The sequence below is a fragment of the Diceros bicornis genome, chromosome 18 (assembly GCF_020826845.1).
Source record: "Diceros bicornis minor isolate mBicDic1 chromosome 18, mDicBic1.mat.cur, whole genome shotgun sequence".
In the NCBI taxonomy this organism is placed as follows: domain Eukaryota; kingdom Metazoa; phylum Chordata; class Mammalia; order Perissodactyla; family Rhinocerotidae; genus Diceros; species Diceros bicornis.
The window spans coordinates 14,231,383-14,250,809 of NC_080757.1; the positions used below are offsets into that span (position 1 = coordinate 14,231,383).

The 19,427-nt window shown below is 36.1% G+C and overlaps 1 protein-coding gene across 1 annotated transcript; it reads left to right on the forward strand.

The window, feature by feature from the left end:
- Positions 1-731: 731 nt before the first annotated feature.
- Positions 732-17,642, forward strand: SPATA22 (spermatogenesis associated 22). The gene is made up of 8 exons (XM_058559292.1): positions 732-774; positions 2,747-2,875; positions 4,996-5,056; positions 5,188-5,283; positions 8,008-8,350; positions 11,092-11,221; positions 14,178-14,275; positions 17,451-17,642. The coding sequence occupies exons 1-8, from the start codon at positions 732-734 to the stop codon at positions 17,640-17,642; spliced, it is 1,092 nt and encodes a 363-aa protein (XP_058415275.1).
- Positions 17,643-19,427: the final 1,785 nt, after the last annotated feature.

Consider the following 19,427-nt stretch of genomic DNA (forward strand, 5'->3'; position numbering starts at 1 on the left):
AGTGAGATGGTCGGCAGGCCCGGTGGCGCAAGCGGTTATGTGCGCGCGCTCTGCTGCACGGCCGGGTTTCGCAGGTTCGGATCCTGGGCATGCGCAGACGTGCCGCTTGTCAAGCCATGCTGTGGCAGCGTCCCATATAAAATGGAGGAAGATGGGCACTGATGATAGCCCAGGGCCAGTCTTCCTCAGCAAAAAGAGGAGGATTGGCGGATGTTAGCTCAGGGCTGATCTTCCTCACACACACAAAAAAATAAAATGAGATGCAGAGCATGTTCCCACGCGGCCAGTTCAGTTACACATTTCCTCCCTGGCCTTGTAAGCGTATAGGTTTGCCAACGTTGTAGTCCGCTTCCCTCTTCGTAGATCTGGTTCAGAATTATTCTCGATGTGGGTCCTTGATTCTGAAATAAATTACAAAGACTGTGTGAAAATCCACGTGTGTTTAGGAAGCAGAGTGATAGCCACCCTAGTCCTAACTTTGAACAGAGTTGGAAAGAGTTGGAAAAATGGGTTATGTTGTAAATTTTTACTCAGAGAGCAAAGGACTCCACAAAGTGTTTCCATTATCAGGTTTTAAACCATGATTGCGGTAGTTACTAGGCTAGGAATTTGATTTTGTTGTTGATACAATATGAGTCACAAATTTCTTTCTTTGAAGGTTTAGTCAAACAACTGCATGCTGTAAATTTGGAGTGCTAAAGAAAAAGTTATAGTCTTTGGTATTGAAGGAAATGAAGAGAAACCTAAATGAAAATTCAACTCGAAGTACAGCAGGTATGGAACAACTTTTAAATTTTTCTACATTTTGTAGATACTATGTAAAGCTTGTACAGTTTATAGATGGAATATTTTGGAAGGATCTTTTGAGAAGATTTAACTTATAGTCTGGCCTCTTTACTTTTTAGGTTCAAGGAAATAAAATACTTAAGGCAAAACATTTAGTGGCACAGGTGAGAGTAAAATCAGACTTTCCTGGATTTACTCTAGTGTTCTTTCGACAAACCCTGTGTGCTTGAGTTGTTTTGTGCTTTTAAGCTGAAAACAAAGAAATAGATTGATTTTTATTTGTACTTGTGACTTATTTAAAATATTTCCAGAAGCACTTCTGTCTCCCTAACAGCTTCCCCTGACATTTCCCCTGCTTTCCCAATTTGTTAGTTTAAGAACAGAGAACAAGAATAAGAGAACCAAGGAAATGATGATAATGACTATGAAGATAATAATAGCTATCATTTATGGTGGATGTACTGTATTCTAGACATTTAATTATATGTATTAATTTATTTAATCCTTACACCAACCCCCTGAGATAGGTATTATTACAGTCGTGTGGCTTAATGACGGGGGTACGTTCTGAGAAATGCGTTGTTAGGCGATTTTGTCATCATGCGAACATCATAGAGTGTACTTACACAAACCTAGGTGATCTAGCCTACTACACACCTAGGCTATGTGGGACTAATCTCATGGGACCACCGTTGTATATGTGGTCGATTGTTGACCAAAACGTCATTATGCAGCGCATGACTGTATTATCATTCGTGTTTTCCAGATGAGAAACTATGACACAAAGAGGTTAAAACAGTAACTTATTAAGTGGCAGAACCAGGATTTGGACCTAGGAATCTGGCTCTAGAGTCCATGCTCTTAATTACTATGTTATCCTGCCTCTCAGTATATGTCATATTGGCACAATGCGTTTAAGGAAATTGCCCAAGTTTATACTCTGAGGTTGTAATTCAAACCTACTTTGAAGTTGTAATTAAGACCCAGGCAGTCTGCCTCCAGAGCCCACATCATTTTCCTAGCTTTTCATCAGATAGTTATCACCAAGTCTGTATTTCTCCCATAGTACAAGTGTTGATGGACTAGCTAGAGTATGGTATAGTGGCAAGACATCTGAACTGAGATTTAGGAAGCTTGGGTTACGTCTGGATTCTTCCACTGTGGCAATGTGCAAGGTTTTTGGAGCTCTTTTTCTTCTGAGATCCCTTCTAGTGTTAGTGTTTATAGATTCATACTTTTGGTTTGACTTGAGACCCCAGGTCTCCCATCTGGAGGGTTTGGAGGTAGTATTTATTCTCATTTAGATTGGATGTTATCACACTAAGGCATTCTCAAAATGATCTACAGAAAATATGCATTACAGACATCAGGAGTACTTGTTAAAATTGCAGAGTTTTGGCTTTTAAACCAAATATATTGAAATAAAATCTATGTGAGTGGGGTCTAGGAACCAGCATGTTGAGCACAATTCCAGATAAATTTAGTCAAACTAAGGTTTGAAAACCATGGCCTTAAAGGGTGTGCTACCATAGTCCAAAGAGTGGGGTTTTGGAAAGCATGGGTCAAAGTTTGGTTCTCTCTTACCTCTATTGTACTTGAAGGGTCCCCTCCAGTTGATAAGGTAACAGGCAAGCACAGGAGGGAAATAAGGAAAACAAAAAGTGGATTTGGAAAGAGTTGGGAGATGAGGGAGAAGATGGGAATTGCTTCTAAACAAGAGGAGTTAAGGCAATGTTAACATAGAACAAGAAAGGTGTTTTTAGAGAGACAAATGAGGCTATCCAGGATCTTAAAAAGAATGTAACAATCAATCCAAAGATATAAAAATATATCTATAATAAATATAAAATTATCATATAGAAATAGACAAATTCAAGTAGTGTATTATTGTATACTGGTAATTGTTCTATAACGAGATCTGTTTGTACTATGTACTAATTTATTGGTGCATTCATTTTAGGCTGTTTGCCTGTACCATTGTTCAATCAGAAAAAGAGGAATAGACAGCCGTTAACTTCCAATCCACTTAAAAATGATCCAGGTATCAGTACTGCTTCTGACAGTTATGATTTCCCTCCTTTACCAACAGGTAAGAAAATAAGGTGAAAATTTTCAGAAAATAAAAACTAGGATTATAGAAAATTACCATTTCTATTTTATTATAATGGAAATGAAAGGTTTTTTTATTTTATTCTTTCCACTTTCCAAATATAGGGATTACTTGGCTCTTTCTGAACATTCCAGTACAGTAGTTTGAGTTTCCTTGTCTACAAGGGTGGCTTAGCATTTAAATGGAGTATCTTAGTTCTGGAGCCTTTGTTCTAATGAAGTAGTAACCTACATTGTAAAGACTTTTTTTTTTCTTCAAGGCACATGTGGACATTGTGACTTAGATATTTGGTGGTAAAGAATGGAGAGACTCAAGTTGCCTCAGGAATTGGGATAGGTGTGCATGGGAACACAGGGATAATGGAAAAAAATAGACCTTAGGAGGTAGAAGCCCAGGAATTTTTAGTGCTTGGCCTTAGTCTTTTTTCTCTTCTTGTAGCATTTTTGCCTTTCTTCGTTCATTGGCTCTTTACTCTCTCATCCAGTTGGCTTCTTATAGCTTCAACTAGCACATGAACTAACTTGCCCTTGCTGGGAGTTAACATAACCTTTTAGTTCTAGTTCTCAGAGTCCGTTGTCGACTGCCTTTTGGATCTCTTCATTCAAATTCTAAAGATAGAAATCCTCTGGTTCACCTCATATTTTTAAGCGAGGTCACCAGAACCCTGGTTTAGCTTTATAGTTAGGCCTCTCATTTCTGAAACAATTAGCTATGGTGGTGGGTGCTTAGAGGTCTTAATGTTTGCTGACTTTTTACTTCTTTCCAGAAGAAGAGATAGCCACTAGACGTTCTGAAATATACTTGGTTCATGCTGGTTATATACATTTACATTTTTGGGGGCACATTTAATAGGATGATATGCAACTAGAATTTTACAGTCTCTTTATAGATATCAATACTTGTTTTGTTAATTTCATCCAGCGTACCACCATAGAACTTAATCTACTTCTAAATCTATAATTATTTTGAGGAATTTGAAGTATGAATTTCATATGATTCCTATTTTTATGGCTAAAAAATAAAAAAGGCACATGGATTTGCATAAGTGGGCATTTACCTGGTCATCCTCCGCCATTTAAAAAATTCTCTACCAGGCCGGCCCCGTGGCTTCGCGGTTAAGTGCGCGTGCTCCGCTGCTGGCAGCCTGGGTTCGGATCCCGGGCCTGCACCGACGCACCACTTCTCCGGCCATGCTGAGGCCGCGTCCCACGTACAGCAACTAGAAGGATGTGCATCTATGACATACGACTATCTACTGGGGCTTTGGGGGAAAAAGAAATAAATAAAAAAAAATTAAAAAAAAATTTAAAAAATTCTCTACCATTTGAAATATTTTTATAAGTAGCGTGAATGTTAGCTTTGAAAAATGACAACAGTTTGAGCTGCTCCATAGGGAAATGTCCATCCTCCTGAAGTATTGAACTCTCCAAGCTCTGATTGGGATTACTATCTGTCAGAGATATAATAACATTCTTATATTGGCTAAGAGATAGGACTAGATCAGTGTTTTTCTAATTTTTGTCCTAGTCAGGTTGGGAAACAACCAATCTTTAAAAAAGAGAAATAGAAGAGAATAGAGTAGGAGAGAATAGAACATACCAGAGTGTATCACATATAGCAAGGATAAGAATTGATGGTGAAATTTTATGTTCTCTCTTCTCTCTCTCTCTCTCACACACACACACACACACACACACACACAGAGACACACACAGACACACATGGACACCATGTGTATATATGTTCTGGGTTATAATGTGTTTCTTGCTGTGGGTTGGGATCAAAAAAGTTTAAGAAACATTGATTACACTGAATTCATGTTATAAAGTACAAGGTACTGTACTAGGATTGATTGTGGAAAAGATACAAATTAAAGTATTACCTTTGCTTAGAATACAATGGGGAAGAAAGACATCTATAAAAATTAGTGACAGGCTGTGACAAATTCCACAACAAACTACTGTTGAAGAACAAGTCCATATCTTCAAGTTCTTTTCTTCTTCAAACTTGCAACTCCTCCAAATTAAATAAGTATGAAATAATTATTTTAAAAAGTGCTACCTATATTACTTTTATCTATGTTACTTTTATCTTTTGAGATTGGGCCTGGGACACTGTGAATCCAGAGTCGCCTCCTTCAACGAAGGCAATGAAGACAGGGTATGTGGAAAAATATACACCAATGAATGTGTGTGTTTGTTACTGACTGATGTTATTTTTCTATGTATATTTTACATTTCTCAATTTGGAAACAAACTATTAATATTTAATAAGACACGTTTCCTTGAAAGGCAAGCACCACATTCAGTTTCTCATCCCCTGAGAAGTCAAGATTTTGTGTCTAAGTCTATTCAATCAAATACTGAAAGAAGCAAGAGTGGTTGGAGGTGAGTCTACTTAAGATTTCTGTTTCTTTTCTATTCCTTCTTCTCCTTCCTCTCTCCTCCTCTCCTCCTTTCCCTCCTCCTTCATCTCTTCATCTCACAGAATTACATTTAGGAAATTTCTATACTTAATAACTATAGCGATATTAGCTACATTTTACAAAAGAAGTTAGGATGACATGATATATAAAACTTTGAAAATAGGTAAATTTAGCAGTGATTAGGTTTCCAAAGAATACTTCATGTTATAATGAAATTTCTGTCAATATTTATCAACCTGAATTTTTATCATTTTGCTATGAATCATTAATGGTCTAAGTGACAATAGTAACGAGTTGGGAATAACTGTATCTTAGTCTTGGATATATTCAGAGATAGAATGCTCAGTCTTACCCTAGTAAGACAGTCAGCTCCAAGGAAAATAGAATGGAATAAGAAAGAAAGATGGAGACAGAAATGCATATGCATCTGCAGTGGTAGGGGGTCAAGAAATGAAGAGGACCATCAAGGAAGATGGTGAGGGTACTTTTGGGTCATTACCATAAGGACCTAAGTTTAATGCCTAAATATTGTGAAAAAAATGAATAGATAGAGGACATGGATTATTTTTTAGGTTGGATTTTAGTATTCTTGGCTAAGTGGCAACTACTGAAGGAAATAATTTTGAGAACAAAGTGTTGGAGAAACACCACCAAACATATATATCAGTCATTGTTTAGTGCTTCCATATGTTATTTTAATGATCCTTACAACAACTCTTTGAAGTTAATATTACTCTCACTTTTATTAGATGAAGATATCATATTTTTCTAAAGGGGGGAAACTTTTAATAAAGTGGGTAATACATCAAAGTAATATTTTTATTTTAAAAAAATTAGTTTTGACTTTATTACTCATGCTAGTTTCCTCAGGACCAGTCAAATACTTTCTTCAAGACCAGGGCTTGAAACTAGGCCTTTTCAGTGGTTTGAGATGGTCATTGAAGGCATAGTGCCAGCTGCAGGTGCTAGGAGAATATCCATTCTGACAGGCACTAGAGAATTAGGTAACAGATTGTAATCTGGACAGGTAGCCAATATTGGATATTGCAACTTGAAATAATAGATGATCTATATCAGACAGTTGGAATATAACAGGAAATCCAGGAGGAGAAAACATTTGAAAACCCAAGTAAGCAGTTGGTAATCTGCTGAAGATCTTTTAACTGGTTCTATGCTTAGGTTTAGAATCTAGGCCTTAACTTCACATCCATCTGGCTCCAAGAACAGCCTGTCCTTGAGAAGGATCTGAGGTAGACACTGCTCCCTGCCCTGTTCAGAAGCCATGACGACTTAGGCTTCATGGTCTGTTTGGGATGTTGAGGACCTGGCTTAGCTGGATTGGCTGCTGAAGCAGCATCTGTGTGTGGGCACACCCAGCAAGATCAAAGGAATGTAGTTCTCCCAGGGCTGGTCTCCAGGCTAGGAGCACCTCTTGAGCAAAATGTTGGAGGAAGTTGCAGATGTGCTGTTACTAATAGGGAGTTGTGAAGCTGAAAGAAAGTTTCCTAAACTGTGAATAATAAAAGTAATTTCCATGGCCATGAGAAAGGAATGACAAAATTTCTATTCTCTCAACTGAAAACAAAACTACTGTCGTGTGAAGAGGTGATCAGTGTAGGGAAAAAGTATTATAGAGGTGTATCAGGCAGTTAATTAATAATAATCCTAATAATTTTTTCATGGATATTGTGATATTTGTGGTATTTATCAATTTTTTAAATTTTGTAATTATTTGTTATTTCTTTTCTCATTATTTTCATACCTGATTTTGTACCTAATTTGGTTAAGAAGGCTCCTCAAATTATACAAGGTTCAGGCCTCATACAATCCAAATTTGTTCCTGGTCACTAGGGAACCTAGACCTTTTTCTGGATTATCTTCCCTAACAGGGGGTGGGTTGTATTGCTTGCCCTCTTGTGATATTTTCAGAGAAATTATTCAGAAATAAGAATTTGTGACTTGGGCTAGTTTTTCCCTGTGGAACTCTTAACTAGTCTGCTCAGAAATTATGCTTTTGGTTTTGCCCTCATTAACATCGTGTTCTGATCAGCTTATACAACTCACTTAGATTAATGTAGCTAGTAAAAGGCTGCAGCAGATTCATAAGTAGGGCTTTTAAGCTACACACTAAAAGTACAAAATTTCTAATCAAATAGCCATCTACCTCGCCTATATTTATTCTCCTTGTGATTTAAAATTACCGACAAGCCGTAGTTTAACTTCTTAAAATTTTACTTTGTAGAAAATTTTAAAATAAATGTATAAAGAAGTATGCAAAAGTCCTCAAAATTTTACCACTCGGAGACAACCACTGTCATATGAAGGCTTGTATAGTTTAAAAATATACTTTATAGCGTTGGACTCTGAGTTGGGAGACTAGAGTTCTTTGGGTTCTGGATTGTCAGTAACTTGCTATGTGACTTTGGGCAAGTTACTTCCTCCCTAAGGCTCCGTTTCCTCACCTGAAAAGAGAGGTATAATATATTGTAGGGTTGTTGTGATGATGTATTTGGAATTTCTAACTAGTTGGTAGTTACAAAGTAGTTTATAAACCACAGATTACCATGTAAATGCAAATTTTCATTATTAATTTTATTTTAATTAAGAAAAGTATATAGAAACAAAAACTAATACTAATTAATTATTAATAATTAATAATTTTTTATACTAATTAAAACTATTACAGCTACAGAGATGGCAACAAAAATACCAGCTTGAAAACTTGGGATAGAAATGATTTTAAGCCTCAATGCAGAAGAACAAACCTAGTGGCAAATGATGGCATAAATTCTTGTCCAGTGAGTTTGGGCACTCAACAACAGAAACAATTAAGAATATCTGAACCTCCTAACTTGTCTCACCACAGAGAAACTGAAATACTCAGACAAACACGTTCATCAGAAAAATCTGGCTCCACAATGAGAGGTCTAGACAAAAACAATGCATTACAGGCATTTAAGCCAAATTTTCAACAAAATCAATTTAAGAAAAAAATGTTGGATGATATTCCAGAAGAAAACACTCTCAAGGTAAACTTTTAAATATGAATTATTTACATTTTTTATATTTACATTTAAAAATATGAGATAAATAAGTATTTAGAAAGTTACAGAGGTAAGAGCATTTCAAATCAATTCCATGGCATGCATTACTTGATTAGCACAAATATCCAGTTCCATTGGAGTAGATGAATGTCAATTTCCAAAATATTTTCTTGTAGGTTGTAAATGGCTGTTCCTTTCCATAGTTGCCTTAGAGTGTCTTACTAGGCTCTGAATTTCACTGTTTACTAATCATTGAGATGATGACAGTTAATCCATTGCTTGCAGAAATTCTCCAAGCTCTTTGTACGTCAGTCTAAATTTTTTTTTTTTTTTTGCGAGGAGGACTAGCCCTGAGCTAACATCTGATGCCAATCCTCCCCTTTTTTCTTGAGGAAGAGTGGCCCTGAGCTAACGTCTGTGCCCATCTTCCTCTACTTTATATGGGACGCCGCCACAGCATGGCTTACCAAGCGGTGCGTTGGTGCGCGCCTGGGATCCGAACTGCAAACCCCGGGCCGCCAAAGCGGAGCGCGGGCACTTAACCACTTGCGCCACCAGGCCGGCCCCCAGTCTAAATTTTTTACAACCGGGGTCAGTAAACTTTATCTGTAAAGGGCCAGATGGTAAATATTTTTGGCTTTATGGGCCGTATTGTCTCTCTTGCAACTACTCAACTATACCACTCAACTCTGCTGTTATAGGTTGAAAGCAGCCATAGATAATACATAAATGAATGGATATGGCTGTATTCCAATAAAAGTTTATAAAAACAGATAGCAGGTTAGATTTGGACCACAGGCTGTAGTTTGCTGACCTCTGCTCTATAATCTGTTGTTTTTTTTCCATTTCCAGCCTCATATTCCATATTCCACTAGTTCTCCAATGCACTAGCTGTTTCAGACTCTTCACAATTCTCTAAACGTGATATACGCTCTAACTCTGCTTTGGTTGGTATTTTTCCCTATACCTGTACCTCAGCCTTACTTCTTCTCTCCACTTCTCCCTCTAATTGTTCTTTGTAAATGTCTTTTATATATTATGTGTACTGGGTGTTCTCTACCTTCCCTCCCTTGCCCCCTGGCCCAATAGATTCTTTACCCTCTGCCCTTCTCTGTGTTCCAAAAGGTTGAATGGTCCTAGATAGTGCATCATTCTGGGATCCCTTAGCTGGCTTCTGTTAGGTGTCAGCCAGTGAGAGTCGCTGGCAGGAGATCAAAGGGTGGGGAGAGAAGTTGGGTTTTCCCATTCCCTCCCTGCTTAAATATTGTGTCTCAGGCAGTAGCTGTGTCCCTGCAAGCTATAGCATCCATGAGTCCAGCTTTCACAGGCTTGGTAATTTTATTCCCTCCCCTTGTCTTTTCATCCTTGGAGTGGTAGACGTTTCTTGCTGTCATTAGTCTTTGAGTGCTTAAGCACCCTGTGTTTGTTTGCCCATACACCTGTAAGCAGTCTTTTCAATAAGCCATCTGGGGTAAATTCGTTTTATTTTGTGCTGGAAATCTGACTAATAGAGCATGTTTCACAGTGGTTCTCAACCTTATGTTTCCTTGTACACAAGATGATATGATATAGTCACCTTAGCAGCAGTGGCAAGGGCTGCTCATTGACGACTATGGCAGTAGTCCTCAATGAGAGGCATTCATATTTTAGTTGAGGGGGAGGAGGAGGAAAGGTGGCTGTAGTCAGAAAAAAATGTCCCATCAAGTGTTCTTTCATATGCCCCTGCCCTCACAAAGGAAAGTGCCCCCTGCCCCGAAAATTAGTATTTTGGCACACTGTCTTCATAGTTGATCTTTAAAAATGCCAACACATTCCCATCTCAGGGCCTTTACATTTGCTGTTCCCTTGGTACTCATTCAACAACCCATTTAAAATAATAATCCCTGTCTCTCTTTATCCTTTTACCCTTTTTTTTCTTTTTTTTTGGTGAGGAAGATCAGCCCTGAGCTAACATCCGTGCTAATCCTCCTCTTTCTGCTGAGGAAGACTGGCCCTGGGCTAACATCTGTGCCCATCTTCCTCCACTTTATATGGGATGCCACCACAGCATGGCCTGAGAAGCGGTGCGTCGGTGCGCACCCAGGATCTGAACCTGGGCCGCTAGCAGCAGAGCACGTGCACCTAACCACTACGCCACGGGCCCGGCCCCCCTGTTGTTTTTGTTTTTTATGCATAGGATGTATCAATTCCTGAAATTCTATTGTATATTTATTTGTTTATTTTCTGAATCTCTCATTAGATTGCAAAATCTATGAGGGTAGACATCTCTGTTTTGTTTGCTATTGTTTCCTCATTAGCTGTGTTTGGCACGTAGTAGTTGCCAGTAAATACTTTTGGAATGAGTGAATGTATCTGGCTTCTCTCCTAGAGTGTGAGCACATTAGGGGAAGGAATTATATTTTACTCACCTGTGTTTATCACAGACTTGGCATATGATACTTTAAAAATATTCAGCAAATGAACAAATGAATGAATGAATGATTGCCCATATAATAATTTTCTTCGTGATTGTCTCCAATTGCATCCTAATTTCTCCTCCTATAAAGTGCTAATGCTGCCTTTAATTTAGGGGAGTAACGGTACTAAAATTTTCAATAGTTCTTTTTACATATTTTACACATTTGCCTATTATAAAGACCTAGAATATTTACATAGAAAGTAAAAGAGTATGATGAAAAAAAATGAAAGATTTTTCTAATGTTGTTTTTTTTTTTTTTTTGCAAAAGGAAGCCTCATTGTATCAGTTAAAGCTTAAGGAAAAAGATAATTCTTTAAGAATTATATCTGCAGTTATTGAAAGCATGAAGTACTGGCATGAACATGCACAGAAAACTGTACTTCTTTTTGAAATATTGGGTGGGTATAATACTTCAAAAATACTATAGTAATACTATTTGGACAATATTTTTGAATGTCAATAGGAATACGTAGGGGAGATTAAAGAAAAATAAAATTTTGCAAAAGGAGATTATGGTTTATTAGGATTTTCTTCAGGTCCTGGATCTGTTATTGATTTGTGTGACTTAACCTGTATTTGGTTATTTATGGTAGTATTCTTCTGATTTGTAATGTTAAAACTGGAAAGATTCTTACAAGTATCTGTCTCACTCAAAACCTTTGAGGTAGGTGAGGAAATGGGGCAAATAATTAAAATAGATTCAACTAAAATCACAAAGCTAGTTAGTAGCAGAAATGGATCTAGAATCCAAATCTGGTTATTCTCAATCTACTGTTCTTTCTACTATATTATACTGAATCCAGTAGTAATTTTGTATATAGATTATATCATATTTTAAATACTCCAAAAGAACACTTGTAAAGAATCCCTTACTGATACCAATAAACACTCTACAGTTAATCTGTTTTCTAAATCAATATTTAAAAGGAGAGTTTTTTTGTTTTGTTTTGTGTTTTTGCTGAGGAAGATTAGCCCTGAGCTAACATCTGTGCCAGTCTTCCTCTACTTTATATGTGGAACGCTGTCACAGCGTGGCTGATGAGTGTTGTAAGTCCTTGCGTGGGATCCGAACCCGCGAACCTGGGCTGCTGAAGTAGAGCATGCCAAACTTAACCACTATGCCACGGGGCTAGCCCCAGAGGGAGAGTTTTGTAGAATGTTTCTGGATTTTGATTTTACCTAGAATGAAGAGATAAACCAGTAAGAAGTAGAGATTCAAAACCTATTTATCCATATTTTAAATAAGCATTTAATTTAATTTAAATTATGAAATATTCTAAACATACAGAAAAGTATAGAGAATATAATAAATATCCACATACCTGTATTATAGATATACTTGAAATTCCCATCCATTTTTCTTCTTCTCTAGAAATAATCACTGTGGTATCTTTCCTGTCCATGCTTTTATAATTTTACTGTATACATCAGATTTCATAAATGTATATATCTATATTTTTTTGTTTTAATTTTGCACCAATTATTTATTTATTTATTTTTAAAAAATTATTATTATTATTTTTTTAATTTTTTGTTTATTGCAGTAACATTGGTTTATAACATTGTATAAATTTCAGGTGTACATCATTATACTTCTATTTCTGCATAGATTACGTCATGGTCACCACCCAAATACTAATTACAACCCATCACCACACACATGTGCCGAATTATCCCTTTCACCCTCCTCCCTCCCCTCTTCCCCTCTGGTAACCACCAATCCAATCTCTGTCTCTATGTGTTTGTTTATTGTTGTTATTGTCTACTACTTAATGAAGGAAATCATACGGTATTTGACCTTCTCCCTCTGACTTATTTCACTTTGCATAATACCCTCAATGTCCATCCGTTGGGAAAACTGGACAGCCACATGCAAAAAAATGAAAGTAGACCCTTACCTTACACCATACACAAAAATTAACTCGAAATGGATTAAAGACTTGAATGTAAGACCTAAAACTATGAAACTTCTAGAAGAAAACATAGGCAGTACGCTCTTCGACATCAGTCTCAGCAACATATTTTCAAGCACCGTGTCTGACCGGGCAAGAGAAACAATAGAAAAAATAAACAAATGGGACTACATCAAACTAAAAAGCTTCTGCACAGCAAAGGAAACCATCAACAAAACGAAAAGACAACCTAACAATTGGGAGAAGATATTTGCAAACCATACATCTGATAAGGGCTTAATCTCCAAAATATACAAAGAACTGATGCATCTCAACAACAAAAAAACTAACAACCCAATTAAAAAATGGGCAAAAGACCTGAACAGACAATTTATATATATTTTATTGCTCTATGTGTTTTAAAATATACAGCTTACATTTTCATCCAACATTATGTTTTTGAGATTTAGCCATCTTTCTGTCCTGTCACAGTGTTGGCTTCGTCTTGAGGCTCCAATTGTCTCTTCAGCAACTTCTGACTCATCTCTTTTGATATGAAGATGATTATCAGAATTCTCTATACCACACATCCTTATACATTCTTTGATAGTTTCTTCTGGTTGCTCTTTCCCCAAATCTAGCAAATAACCCATTGCATATCATCATTTCTGACTGGTAACAAGCCCATTGCTGAAACCCTGAACTCTGTAGCTAGGAAATGGGATATGCTGATTGGTTTAAGTCAGTCTCAGGTCACTCTGGGATCTGGGGGTGGGGACAAATCTCATCCAAATCATATGGCTCAGAATGGCATAGGAGAGGTTTCCTAAAGGAAAATCTAGGTATTATTAGGGGAAATGGAGGCTGACCTCAAAACAACAAATGTTTACTATCAGTATTCAATAGATGGTTATTAAAGGAATGAATAATGCTCTCATTTGATAATAATTTCTTGAGGTAAACACGAATTATTATTTACATATTTTAGATGAAACAAATTTGAAAGAGGTTAGTTTGCTCAATTTAGTAAGTTGAAGAACTGGGACTCGAATGCATGACTTCTGATTCTAATTCAATGTGTTTTTTTTTAATTAAACCATGATGCTTATTTGTTATATGTGTGTATTTTATTATTATAATGTGGTAGACTGGTCTGGGGATTTAACCACTCTGTAGAATGTATTCTAAGAAAAAGCTTCAAATGGCCAACTATTGTCAGTTGTATGAATTTTGGCATATAACTTGTTCCTAAGTTGAAGAGGGCCAGAAATTTTGTTTTCCTTAGTATAAAACAATTTCAAAAATATCTTTCCCTCTTGAAATGTATTCTTTATTATTGTATAAATAAAACTATGAGAGGTTGATGTGGGAATAGTTATTTAAATATCAACTTCTTTTTGTTAAATTTTATTTACATTTTACCAGCACTGATTTTTTTTCCTCCTATTTCGATCTTGTTTAGCTGTTCTCGATTCAGCCGTTACATCTGGCCCATATTATTCAAAGACTTTTCTTATGAGAGATGGGAAAAATACTCTGCCTTGTGTATTTTATGAAATAGTGAGTATTCATTTAACTATTCTTTGCAAAGCTTATGCCAACAAAACATACGCATGCAGGCTGTAATTCCATTGCAGTAGAAATTCTGTTAACGATTTAGTAGTACTTTCAATGTTTTGTCTGGTTTTAATTCTGATGTTAAAGTTGTTTATTTGTTCAACTAATATGGAGAGCCTACTGTGTGCCAGGCACTGTGCTAGATGCAAGGGATACAAAGTGGAATATAAGTGGGAAATGGCTCCTTCTCTCAAAGAGTTTATAGTCTCAGAAATATGATTACATACATGTTACACTGTAGTATGATAAATGATATGATAGAGGTATGTGCAGGGTGCTATAGAAGTAGATAGGAAGGATGGGGCAGATAAGGGAAAGATTTTTGAAGAATGTAGTGACCTATCTTATCTTAGATATCTAAGGACTAATAAATTAAGCCAAAGTGTGTTGAGGGAGGGGAAGAGGTGGGGAGGAATACATTCTAAGGTGAGAGAGCAGCATATGCAAATACATAAAGCTAAGAGAGAGCCTGGATTGCACAGGAAACTGCAAGTATTTATGTTACCAAAATGTAGAGTTAGTAAGTGATGGGGGTAAGGGTAGTGATTCTGAAGTTGGGGGAAGGCAAAGAGTAGATTGGGATATAGGGAAGAGGCTTGGTGACAAAGAAGGCTGGGAGTGACAGAGGAGGCTAGAGATCTTTTAAGACTTCCATACTTTGTAAGAGAGTTTGGTATGAATTCTGGAATTGGCCTTAATTTTGAAATAAGCCTTGGATTCCAGTTTTTACTCTACTCTTTACTAGCTTTATGACCTTGAGTAAGCTGCTTAAACTTCCCGAGCTTCAGTTTTTTATCTGTACAATGGGGAGACTAATTCCTACTTTGAAAGGTTGTTTTGGAGATTGGATGATAGAGTGTATAGTGCCTGCCACATAGTACATGATCAAGAAATAGTAATTGTTGGGCCGGCCCTGTGGCTTAGCGGTTAAGTGCGCGCGCTCTGCTACTGGTGGCCCGGGTTCGGATCCCGGGCGCTCACCAACGCACCGCTTCTCTGGCCATGCTGAGGCTGCGTCCCACATACAGCAACTAGAAGGACGTGCAGCTATGACATACAACTATCTACTGGGGCTTTGGGGGGAACAAAGGAGGAGGATTGGCAATAGATGTTAGCTCAGAGCCAGTCTTCCTCAGCAAAAAGAGGAGGATTAGCATGGATGTTATCTCAGGGCAGATGTTCCTCACAAAAAATAAAAAAAATAAATAAAAAAACAGAAATAGTAATTGTCATGTTATTAATTTCTACAATATCCTGAATGCTTATTATTTTTCTCTACTCCAATAAGTTTTTTGGAAACTTTTTTATTGACATATAACATACACAGAAAAGTACACAAATCATAACTGTACAAATCTATGAAGTCTCACAAAGTGACCATTACCAAGGTTAAGAAATAGAACATTTCTGTCACCCCGTGTATCTTTGTGCCTCCTCCCATTCACTACCTCCTGCCTCCTACCTAAAAGTAACACTATCGTGACTTTTAATATCATAAATTAATTCTGTCTGTTTTTGAACTTTATATAAATAGTATATATGATATGTTTTCTTTATGTCTGGTTTCTTTCATCCAACCAATGTTTGTAAGATTCACCTATGTTGTTGTGTGTAGCTAAAGTTCATTTATTTTTATTTCTATGTACACTATAATGTTGTATGAATATACCACAATTTAGTTTTCTATTCTGCTGTTGGTGGGCATCTGGGTTGTTTCTAGATTTTTTGCTATTATGAATAATGCTCTATGGACATTCTTGTGTATGTTTCTTGTGCATATGCATGCATTTTTGTTGGCTATATACCTAGAAATAAAATTGCTGCATTATAATGCATGCATATGTTCTAATACAGTAGTTGTTGCCAAAGAATTTCCCAAAGGGTTGTACCACTTTACACACAATCAGTGTAGGTAACTTGTAGTTTGTCTGCATTCTTATCAATCCTTGGTGCTGTCAGTCTTTTTAACTTTAGCTGTGCTAGTGGGTGTTTGGTGCTGTCTCATTTCTCTACAATTTCCTGGTGATTAATGTTGAGAACCTTATAGGTTTACTGATCATTTAGATATCATCTTTTATGAAGTCCATTCAGGCTGCTTGTTCTTTTTCTGTGTTGAATTATTTGTCTTTTCCTTACTGACTTATAGGAGTTTTTTTTTTTTTTAACTATTCTGGGTACAAATTCTTAGTTCATTATGTGTATTGCAAGTATTTTCTCATACTCCGTAGTTTGCTTTTTCAGTCTTAATGGTGGCTTTTGAGGAACAGAAATTCTTCACTTTAATATAGTCCTTTTAGCATTATCAATATTTTTCCTTACAGTTAGAACTTTTTATTACTGTTTAAAGCAATCCCAGAATACTTTAATCTTATTCATGATTGAGAGGATTTGATGCTTGCTGGTCTTCTTCTGGGTTACTAGTCCCATTAAGGCATAGCCCTTATGGGTCTGAACCCTAAACCTGGGGTGGGGCTGGGGGTGGTTACCAGACTCTCTTTTCCTTGGGAGCCTCCAGCTCCATTTTTTTTTCTCTCAGCTCTGTCAAAAGCTCTGCTCAGTTTCTTAGATTCTCAACTGCCTTCAGTACCATTGACAGATACCTCAGGGGAAAAACATCCCCAAATATCAGGCCCCATTCTAGACTCCTATCCTCTCCCAGATAGAGTCTCTGTAATTCCTCACTACCTTAGTATCTCTCTGATGTCTATGAGGAGATTATTAAATATTTCAGCCACCTATTCTAGTTGTTCTTGGCTTGAATTAGTTGGTTTGAATTACCTTGTATGCTCTCGCAGGCTAGGACTACTCTGGCAGTCCATGTTAGTGAATAATTCATGTACCATTACATTGGGAATTATTCAGTCTTTTTAACAAGCAGCTGTAAGAAGCCCTTCTAGCTTGTAAGAAACCCACCCAAGTGAAGGTCTTTCCTCTGTGACAGGGCACCCACATAGGCCTAGCTATGATGGTCTTATCAGCAGTGGGGCCTTAAATCAGGTGATGAAATTACAGCATTTTGTGGTGATTCATATTTAGTTGATCATATTATTAGTTTCAAAAAACTGAAATTCAGATGAAGTAATAAATAACTTTATTGATATTTGTTTTTAAAAAACAGGATCGTGAACTTCCAAGACTGATTAGAGGTCGAGTTCATAGATGTGTTGGAAACTATGACCAGAAAAAGAATATTTTCAAATGTGTTTCTGTCAGACCGGCATCTGTTTCTGAACAAAAAACTTTTCAAGCATTTGTTAAAACTGTAGATGCTGAGATGAGGTATTATACTAATGTAATGAATGAAATTTAAATAGTGATAAAGGAGGTTTAAATAGTATAACTTAAAGCTTTTTTCTGTTATTGTTTAAATTACCATCTCCATGGTTTTATAGCTACTGTTTTTCTGTATTTTATTTGTTGAATTAAAATATTTAAATTCTGAGTGTAGGTATGTATTTACAGAATTAAATTTAAAATGTAATACAGATTATTTTGTTTAAAATTTTCATAATTATATTTCTAATGTATGGAAATTATTAATATAAAAGAAAATACACAATATATTTATTTAAAAAGCAAATTGAAAATAAGATATATTTTAACTTATACCTTGTATTTGAAAAGTGAAATTTTACATATTAAAGAAAAATTTATCATATGCAGTTATAACTATTACAAACATTCCATGTTACATTGAGAATTTCTGTAAATGCGTACAAGCAGAGAGAGTAACTAAACTAAAATTGTATTCTCATAACCCAGAATTCACAATGGCTGACATTTTGTCATGCTTAGTCTTCTTTTTAAATAAAAGCAATCTACTTTACAGAAAAAAAAATAAAAAAATTTAAATCCTTTGAATGTGTAAAGAGTTTTTGAAAAATAATTTTACTATTTTTATAAAAATGGTGCATTTGCTAAAATTCAACAATCATTTCAGATAAAAATGCTCAATATAATAGGAATAGACAGATGCTTATTTAACATGAGGTAATAATACATTTGAGTCAGCCCAAAGGCAAACATCAAGCTTAATGGGGAAATATAGAGACATTCCCACTAAAGTTGGGAACAAGACAAGGGTGCCCAGTATTAGTACTGTTACTAAGCATTATACTAGAGCTGCTAGTCTATGTAGTTCATTTAATTACTTCAAATATATAGTGAATTAATAGAATTTATATTCTGGGACCCAGAGAATACATTAAACAAAAGAGAAAAATTTGAGGTATAATAATTATTGCTATTGGCAGATGATATAATTGTATAAAGTTGGCCCTCCATATCAGTGGGTTCCGCATCCTCGGATTGAAAGGCTTAGGATAGTTGTGTCTGTACTGAGCATGTACAAACTATTTTTCCCATTAGTATTCCCTAAACAATATGGTATAACAACTATTTACATAGCATTTACAGTGTATTAGGTATTATAAGTGATCTAGAGATGACAAAGTATATGGGAGTATGTGTGTAGGTTATGTATAAATACTACGCCATTTTACATAAGGGACTTAAGCATCCACGGATTTTGGTGTCTGCGGGGAGTCCTGGAACCAATCCCCCGCAGATACTGAGGGATGACTGTATATGGAAAACCTAAGAAAATCAACTGAGAAACTACTGCAAAAATAAGATAATTTGGTAAGGCACTGGGATAGAAAACTTAATATGCAGAAATCATCAGTAGATGTTATTTATATTACCTACAGCCGTTAAAGTGTAAAATGGATAAAGATACCATTTAAAATAGGAAAATAAAAAAAAAATATCCAAGACTAAATGATAAATGTGGGCAGTATATGCAGAAAACTTTACTAATGAAAGACATAAAAGAAGACAGACAAATGGAAAAATAAATCATTTTCTTGGATAGGAAGACAAAGATGATTTTTCTCAAATTAATTTGTAACTTATGTAATTTCTTTTTCTTTCTGTGTGTGTACACACGTACACAGATACACACACACACACACACACACACACACACACACTAGCCAAGCTGATACTAAAGATTATATACAAAAATAAATGAGAATAGTCAGGAAAACTCTGAAAAAGAACAATAGAGGATAGTTTTATTGGCTATTATAAAGCC

Bases quoted from the DNA above. Each gene is read 5' to 3' on its own strand.
- SPATA22 (XM_058559292.1), top strand. From the start codon at position 732: ATGAAGAGAAACCTAAATGAAAATTCAACTCGAAGTACAGCAG. The intron at 775-2,746 runs GTATGGAACAAC...CATTCATTTTAG, and splicing joins TTCAACTCGAAGTACAGCAG to GCTGTTTGCCTGTACCATTG. The intron at 8,351-11,091 runs GTAAACTTTTAA...TTTTTGCAAAAG, and splicing joins CAGAAGAAAACACTCTCAAG to GAAGCCTCATTGTATCAGTT.